General features: G+C 35.3%; 1 protein-coding gene across 1 annotated transcript in view; it reads left to right on the top strand.

Moving 5' to 3' along the window:
- CAPZA2 (capping protein (actin filament) muscle Z-line, alpha 2) overlaps nt 1-7,617 on the top strand; it is a 15,756-nt gene extending 8,139 nt beyond the window's left edge. The window contains exons 7-9 of the mRNA XM_010012209.1: nt 2,985-3,056; nt 5,683-5,745; nt 6,633-7,617. Coding sequence (XP_010010511.1) covers nt 2,985-3,056; nt 5,683-5,745; nt 6,633-6,773 — 276 coding nt within the window. The 3' untranslated portion in view covers nt 6,774-7,617. The remainder of the gene's footprint in view (nt 1-2,984; nt 3,057-5,682; nt 5,746-6,632) is intronic.
- The last annotated feature ends 725 nt before the right edge of the window (nt 7,618-8,342 follow it).

Below are 8,342 nucleotides of genomic sequence, written 5' to 3'. Positions count from 1 at the left end.
GAATGCAGAAATCTTGAGACCAAGGGAAGGCTGACTGTCATGTGTTCAGTAAAGGGACTTGATTTCCTGGATTGGTTCCCTGGAATGTGTTTGCATCTTTTGCAGGAGCTTATAAAAACAATTCTGGAATCAGGGACTAGAATCTTACTGCAGTCTGACTTTTAGCACAGTACTTCATTGAAGTTCCCTTTTCCTGCTCTTTCTGTGCCCCCATGAGTTTTGCACTTCCTTACTGGTCAGTGATTTCACTGCAGAAGGAAGGTGCAATGGAGTGTCTTTCTAGCCATGCCCTAAGGCTAGGATGTTATTTTTGGATGTGGTAGGTAGCTGTGTTCAGATCCACCCAAGCAGGGGCATGAATCTGGTTTCACATTCTGGGGCAAATTCTCTGGCAACTAGAATGATAGTCAAAATACGGACAACCACTGTTATGTTGTCTGATCAAGGTCATGGTAAGCATATTAAGTAACTTTTAGGCTTCTCAAAAATTTTGGAGAATCTAAGTAAACTGTCACTCAAATCCAGCTGACATCAAAGCAGGCATTTTCTCCACAGCATGTACTTCTGGTTAAATGTCTTAAGAGATTTTCCGGAACAAGTAGGCAGGTGTCTACCTAATTCTGGGAAAGGTTAGCCCAGTAGCCTAGAAAATAGCCTGAATAGAGATTTTAGTCAGATTTTAATAAGTGTCTTGATTTGGGCACCAGCTAATTTTGTCTTTTATTACTATTTCACATAATTAATCAAGTCATTATTTACATTTATTAAAGTCTGTGTTTGGGGAGTGATGAAAAGTTTCACTCTTTTGCTTGCATAGGAGGTACGTGTTTCACCAGGGAATTTTGAACTCAGTTTCAAGTCTTTAGAAATTGTGTACAATTTCTCCAGCATATGTGGGAGTGCTCCCTTCCCCCCTCCAAACAAAGTGCTTTAATTTTTAAGGAGCAAAATAATCTTCTAGAGTATGAACTCACCGCAACATTAGCGAAATTTCAGAGTACTGAAGTTTCTGTGTTGTTTGCAAACTGACAGCAATACGACCATTGCCCTAATTCTGGTAAGACCATTTAAAAATAAGTTGGAGCAGATACCAGCATTGCCTGCTATCTTCAGGTGTCTTCAGTATTTTTAAGGTCACTTGCACAATTTCTTCCTTTAAAAAAAAAATCTATTAATAAATTCTAATATAGGAGATTCTCAACTGTCTTAATCTCTTACATTAATTCATTTTCTTTTAATTATATTTAAGGGGAAAACTGTCATAGCAGAGCCTTTTACTAAAACTAAGTCCCTGTGGTGCTTGGACATGCTCCAACTGTGCATGGAAAACAACTGATAAGTGTACTGGTTACTAATTTTATCTCTTAGATAATTTGTTATTCTCATCCCTCCTTAGTTAACCTTCCCAAGAGGTTCTGTTCATAAACACCATCCCTCTTGCAGCCTTCCGAACCCAGCCCTAGCATTCTAGAAGGATGTCAGCAGTGAGATACAGTACAGAACAGTTACTTCTCATATTTTGTACAAGATACGACATATCCCAGAATAGATTTGTTCTTCATACCTGTTAAGTTTTTAGCCATGAGCATTTGCCAGGAATGTGACTCGGTAAGTTAGATAAGATGTTCGTGCTGATGTTGGACGCTCTGCAGTGGACTGTGACAGAAAAGAGGGGCAATTTATACTTCTCCGGGTTCTGCTGTTTCACTGGGAGGTCTCAGAATTTTGCACTGAGAAAGTACTTCTCATTTTTTTAGGAACTGGATTGAAAAAGGCTGGCAGAAGTTTCACCCAGTAATGTTTGATTTGAAAAGCTTATTTTATGGTTAGGATGGTACCTTCTGTTGGAAAACAAGTGTTTGATAATAAGCAAAATAATAATGTAAGATGAATCATAGGAAATGTTTTTTTCATATAGGAAACCTTTCTTTTGCTTAGGTATTACAACTGTCTTACTCTGTTTTCTCTATTGTTGTTTATAAAATTGACAGTCTGTTACACACATGGTCATAATGTATATGAAATTATAATATTGTGCATTGCTCTCCAAATTAAAATGTTACCTTGACTAACAGGGTGAGACACAAATGTTTCAGTTTCTCATAATATCAGGTACATTGACTATGTTGACTTTATCAAAATTGTAAAAAGTTCTTTAAAGATACCTGTTTAAAAGTCAATGTCTTCTGTATCAGTTACTGTGAATGATTACATGTAACTTTATATATGCTTCCTATTTTTAAAGTTTTCCAACATTTGCATTAGAAACTGAATGTTTTGAGATCCTTCCAACTGAATGTAAAAGTACTGAAGCTAGCTTGGGTAGAGTTTTACTGGTTGCCTCATCCTGCAAAATAATCAAGGAAGCTATTTTGTAGATACAACATTACAAGAGGAAATAGGTTTCATTCTGCTTTGCTATCTAACTTTGACACATTCTGTTCCAAATAGCTCTTTTGTTTAGATAAATACCAGCTTTTGTAATGAGCTATATCTAATAGAGGAAAATACCAAAATCATGCAGATCTAGAAAAGGAAGCTTAATGTTGCACTGTCCCTAGAAAACAGTTTTGGTGAAGCAGAAAAATAACTTCAGAGTATCCTGAAGCCTTGTCAAAACTGTTCTCCTTTTGAATATATCTTCACCATTAGAATAGTCTATTCTATTCAAGGGTTTCTAGTAAAGTCACATAAATAGTATGTTGTTGTCTTCATGATGTTAATCGAAACATGAATATCTTTACATAAAACATCAAAACAAAAGTGTTTCCAGACTACCTTCTTTACTATTCCCCTCAAAAATATTTATATTTTACAACATTTTGTTTTTCCAATTCACTTTTGTTGTTCTGGAACATTTTATATGTGTGTTTATTTCATTTGTGTAGGTTTGTTGTAATGATAAATACTGCAATGCTTTGATTTTCCTGTATGTTGTTGGTCTGTAACATTTCATATGATATTCTTTGTTTAATTTTCTGTAGGTTCACTATTATGAAGATGGTAATGTTCAGCTGGTGAGCCATAAAGACATACAAGATTCTCTAACAGTGTCTGTAAGTGAACTTTAAAAAGCTTATTGCATATATTGAAGTGACTTTCTAATTTAAGAAGAAAAGATTAAAAAAGACTCAGAAGTTGGGACGCAAGTTTGCTCTTTTGTGTGAATGGAAATTAATGTTCTAATTTCTAAATATTGTGTGTAATATTTACTACTCCTACCTAACATGTAGTTACTGTTTAAAAGGAAAAAAAAAAACAAACAAACCCTAGAATTAATGTATGCTTGCATGTGGCTCATATAAGTTAAATTAACTTTGACTGTAAATCTTTAATTAGCTTCCTGTCAGTCTTTCTGCACTGTTGTATTTAAACTTTTATAGGTCTGCAGAGTGACCTATAAAATTAATTTTTTTAATATGAAGTAGCTTTGAGTTATAACAACCCACTTACATAGTACAATTGGAGATTCTCCTTTGCTCACTGGGAGAAGACCAATATGCTAAAACCAGTAAACAAATGATACCAGTTGGTGGGTACTCCCCCTTCATTTCCTCCCTGTCTGTAACTGGTGCTGTCAGCCTCTTGCTTTTCTCTACAAAAAGGCCTTTCAGAGATGCTTCAGCTTGAGAAGCATAACATGCTTTATATTTAAAGCATTATTTTCAACTTCTTCCCAAATGGATTATGTCAGGCGCAGGCAGTGGAAGTAAAAACAGTATCAGGTGTATCCTTTAAGAGTTGCTAATGTGGCAACATGAACAATTACTGCTTTTGAAGTAATGCTCCTCTTGCCTACTGGAGATAGTGTTTATAAACAGGGAGATTTTCTGTTGGAGTGTTCTTTAATAAAACTTAAGCTGGTGAGGTTAAACTGTCAGAGGGCATTTGTAAAAGTGAACAGTAGAAGTGTTTAAAAGATAATAACTAGCAGTGACCAATTTGGCTGAAAAGCTCAACTCATCAATAAAGAACATTGTTTGCTAATATAAAGAAAGGCTTGTTGGCTTTTCAGTTGCAATAGCACCACAAAGAATGGGGGGAAGAGGGGAGTGGTGCCAACTGATAATGCTTCTGGAGCTGTAGATATAAAATTACTTTTGAGCCCCGAAGTGAAGGGATCTGTTTAGTCTTTCATTCAACTGAAAGTTGCTTCAGGGAAGATTATGTGGAAGAAGTTCTCCTTTCAATAGCTTTTGCTTCACTTTCCATTGGGAAGTAATTTAATCCTGTTCTTCAATTTAACAAAGCAGCAGAAAACCAATAAGTAGGAAAATATCCTTTATTTAACTTTCCTACCTTCTGTTAAAACAAAAGCAAGTATGCTGCTGATTACCAATTTTTAGCCTTGATTTTGAGCTTCATAGAGGGCAGAGGCTGCACAAGTTCTTACTTCACACAGAAGGATTGGTAGGTAGATTAAAAGGAGCCTGAATGACTCCTCTTTTTTGTTGTTTGGGAGAGAAGCAATTTTATACCATCAATGTTCACAACTGAAATAAACGACTGGAGAGTTCTGTTGTAGCTAGAGCTATGAATATTTTTGCTGAAGGTTACTTTCTCATCCCTTATTTTTCTCTGAGCGAAATAAGACTTCATACCCCTGAATTCTTCCTTTTGTTAGCAGAGCCTTTGAAATCATTGCCTTGGTTCACTGAAAAGTCAAAGCCCTTTCATTCATTCTGTTTGGTCTCTAACTCCTCCTTCATCTCTTTCTGTGGTGTACCGGAGCACTTACACAGCTGCTAGGTGCAGTTTCACTGGAACTTTGAACCAGTTGTAATTGAAGCTGCCACAGTTTTTTCCCAGTCTTTACCTTTGTAGGAATGAGGGATCACATGGGGCAAGAACACTCCTAACTTTCAACAGCTTCTGCAAAAAGCACCCTTCGGAATGTCTCCAACACCCAAGTTGGAAGTTTTGAAATTCATGAACCTTCACTTCCTTCTTGAGACTTCATTCAAGCACTTCAGTTAATTTGTCTCCAGATTGACTGATGGGTCATTTTTTATTTTCAAAACAAACACACACTTGTGTACTTAAGGGTGAGGCCTGAAGCCAGGAGACTTTTTCAGTCATGATGAATTTTGGACATTGGGTATATGGCACCCTCATTTTTGCAAGATGTACTTGAGGATGGTTTTAGAAGTCTAGGTATATAAAGTCAAGTGTTTGGCTCTGTTTAGTCTCCAGATTTAGAATGTGTAGAGGTGAACAATTTATGTTGGTTTTTTGGTTGCATTCTGCATACTTCTGGGTTAGATGGTGGTCTCTTGAGTTTTCCTGTATTTGTACTGGAAATTTAACATTGATACTGTTAATACTTATACTTTGCATGTTCTTAGAGACTTGTGTGCATGCATGATCATACTTCCAAATGTGATTCTGGTCCATGTGTCTTCCTATCATACCATAGAATTTTGAATCAGAATATATTAATGAGCTCCATGGTAATCTTTATGCATGTTGCCTTTTGACCGTTTTCATGTGGCATGTGCATTTTGGATGAATGTTCAGTTTTGGTATAGACACTAAATAGTTGTGTCTACCTGGAATCTACCTGACATCGCTCATAACTACAGGAGAAAACCATAATCCAAATGCTGTTAGGATCATGCTATACAACAGACCTCATTCAGATACCTTTATTTTTTTTTTTATATTTTTTTCTTTCCCTCCTAGAATGAAGCCCAGACAGCAAAGGAATTTATAAAAATTGTAGAGGCTGCAGAAAATGAATATCAGGTATGTTGGAAACAAAAACATATATCCCTACTCACATGTATAGCATTACCGTATACTTAACCAAAGCTAGTATTCTATAATTAGCAAGCTTATGATATTAAGATAAAGTAATTCCTTACAAATAGAAATACACTACATGATGCTGCTAACTGTATCCTCCCTTTCCATACCTTCTGATGATTGCAGTCACCTACTTAACGCTACATTAAAATGTTTTTTTGAGAGCAGGAAAGCCCCTAGCATGATTAAATATCAACAGTTCTGAGCTCTTTCAGTATTAGTGTATACCTTAAGTGGAATTTTTTACAGATTCTATTCAGAGACTGTTAGACAGCTTTGCTAAATATGACTGTAAGTATTATCCATTTCAGTTAGTCATTTTAAAGTTAGCAAAGTGTAACTGTTCTAGAAACCTTTTGTAGATATCAATTCATGTTCATTTAGGTCTTGAGCACAAGGTAAATTTTAGATGCCATGTTCTGTCAGTTTTAAAAAAATGCTCTTTAATAAAAAATTCCTAAGTGTGTATCATGAGTATTATATTCAAGTTCATACGATATTGTGGACTGACCCTACCATCCCCACAGAAAAAGCAGTGGAAGACTTTGGTGTTTGAAATTAATGATGTATGAGCTAACTGATCAGCACTTTATTCATGCTGCTGTGGTTTCCTGAAGCCCTTAGGCTACGGCCAGGTTTATTGCAGCTGTCTCACTGATTTTCTTCTCATAGTTTCAGTCTAGATCTAGCAGCTTTCCTTAATAAAATATTACTTTAATGTAACATATTTTTATTAAGCCTGTTTAAGAGGTAACAAGACTACTCAGTCATTTAACTTCTGTAACGTCCTGTTCTTGATGTATCTTTGTTTTGTGTGACTTCACCAGACTGCTATCAGTGAGAATTATCAGACTATGTCGGACACTACTTTCAAGGCCTTACGTCGACAATTGCCAGTTACCCGCACCAAGATTGACTGGAACAAGATCCTTAGCTACAAGATTGGAAAAGAGATGCAGAATGCTTAAAGTGAATGTTGCATGACTGGATCATTTTAGTGTCCTTGTATTCAAATAAGAATTATTACAAAAAGTATTTGGAACTGTCAAATCACCCAGTCAGCATGGGCTTTTGCCATTGAAAATCACTGTAAGTAGTTTGGTTAGAGCACAAAGCTTAGCTAATTGACTTTCTTCCTTTTTCTTTCTTTTCAGAGGGTTGCAGCTTCAGTATAGCTGAGTATTTTCCTTTAGAGTTTCTGTTGTACCTTTATTTTTTTATAATGAAGAGACCATGCCTTTAGTTTTCAATTGCAAGTTAAGAACAGTTTGAAAAATATTTTTGCATATGATAACCCTTTCTCTTGCTTTCATGTGAAATGGACAACTTCCAAAATCTGCTGGATTCTTTGTGGAGATCGGTAATATGTATTTCTAGGTCAAGGTCAACATGGAGTTAGCCATAGGTGCTCTTTCTGAAATCATCTATCCTTTCATTGTATGTAAAATTGGGAAAAGCATTTTCTGTGTTGTTTAAACCTTTCAGAATACTTATTTAGCTCCATGTAACTCAATTGTTCTTTCTTTTTTTTAAAGAAAAGGGCAAGTTCTAACACTGTTTTAAGATTTTGAAATTAAATAAAAGTACTTATTTCAGAAATGCATTTAATGCTTTATATCTGGCAATTAAATGAACTCAAACTCCGTCTGCCCTTGAGGTTTCTTTATCATAAAGCCACAAATGTATTATAACAAGGCATATTGTAATATATATAACCCTGTACTCATTGCTATATCTGTCAGGTTTTTTTTTTTTCTTGGATTGAAATGTACTAAAATTCAATGTGACATTAAAATGCAAATTTTCTATTTATTTGAGTATCAGATTGCTTCCTGATATAGCCTAATTTTGGTGTTTCTATGTATTTTTAAGATACTGCTTAAAACAGCCACAAACTGGTGGCTTATTGGCTATTCTCAGTGTATTTGGAGATTGTTGTAATATCATCATCCATTGTTTCCATCTGCATTTAAGAAACATCAATTTATGGAAGTCTACTTAAAACAGGTATATTTTGGCTTCATATTGGCCACAGAGGATGGAAGAAAGTACAAAACCAAACCCAGTATATTTGTCTGGAGAATACTTTCCCTGTCTGATATATCTTGTATTGAAAATGGATGTCAGGTGTCTATAAACAGGGACTTCATTACAAATGCTGCATAACACTTTCATGAAATGCATAGATTTCATTTTTAATTGGATGAAAACCTGTTTTAAATCATGCTGCCTAATTATATTGCTCATGATATGTAAGCTCATGATAGAAAATTAAACAGCTGCTGTGTTTTTTTAGAAGGCAGGTATTTATGCACACTCCTAAACCAGTAAAGCTTACACAAAGGTTTCAAATCTTTGTTTACAGCGTGATCCAATTAATTACTTTAATCTGTTAAGTTACAGCATAGCAAGAGAAAGAGTCTCAACTTGTATAAAAATGTACACACAGAACAGTTTACTGTATGAATTGTAATAGCAATACCCCTATATTCTGGTCTTCAGTGCTCTCTTATCAAGGGGTATAGAATTAACTGAAG

This window comes from Nestor notabilis, unplaced genomic scaffold (assembly GCF_000696875.1).
Source record: "Nestor notabilis isolate BGI_N333 unplaced genomic scaffold, ASM69687v1 scaffold20053, whole genome shotgun sequence".
In the NCBI taxonomy this organism is placed as follows: domain Eukaryota; kingdom Metazoa; phylum Chordata; class Aves; order Psittaciformes; family Psittacidae; genus Nestor; species Nestor notabilis.
Note: the sequence above shows the minus strand (reverse complement) of the source record. Positions and strands in the feature narration are given on the sequence as shown.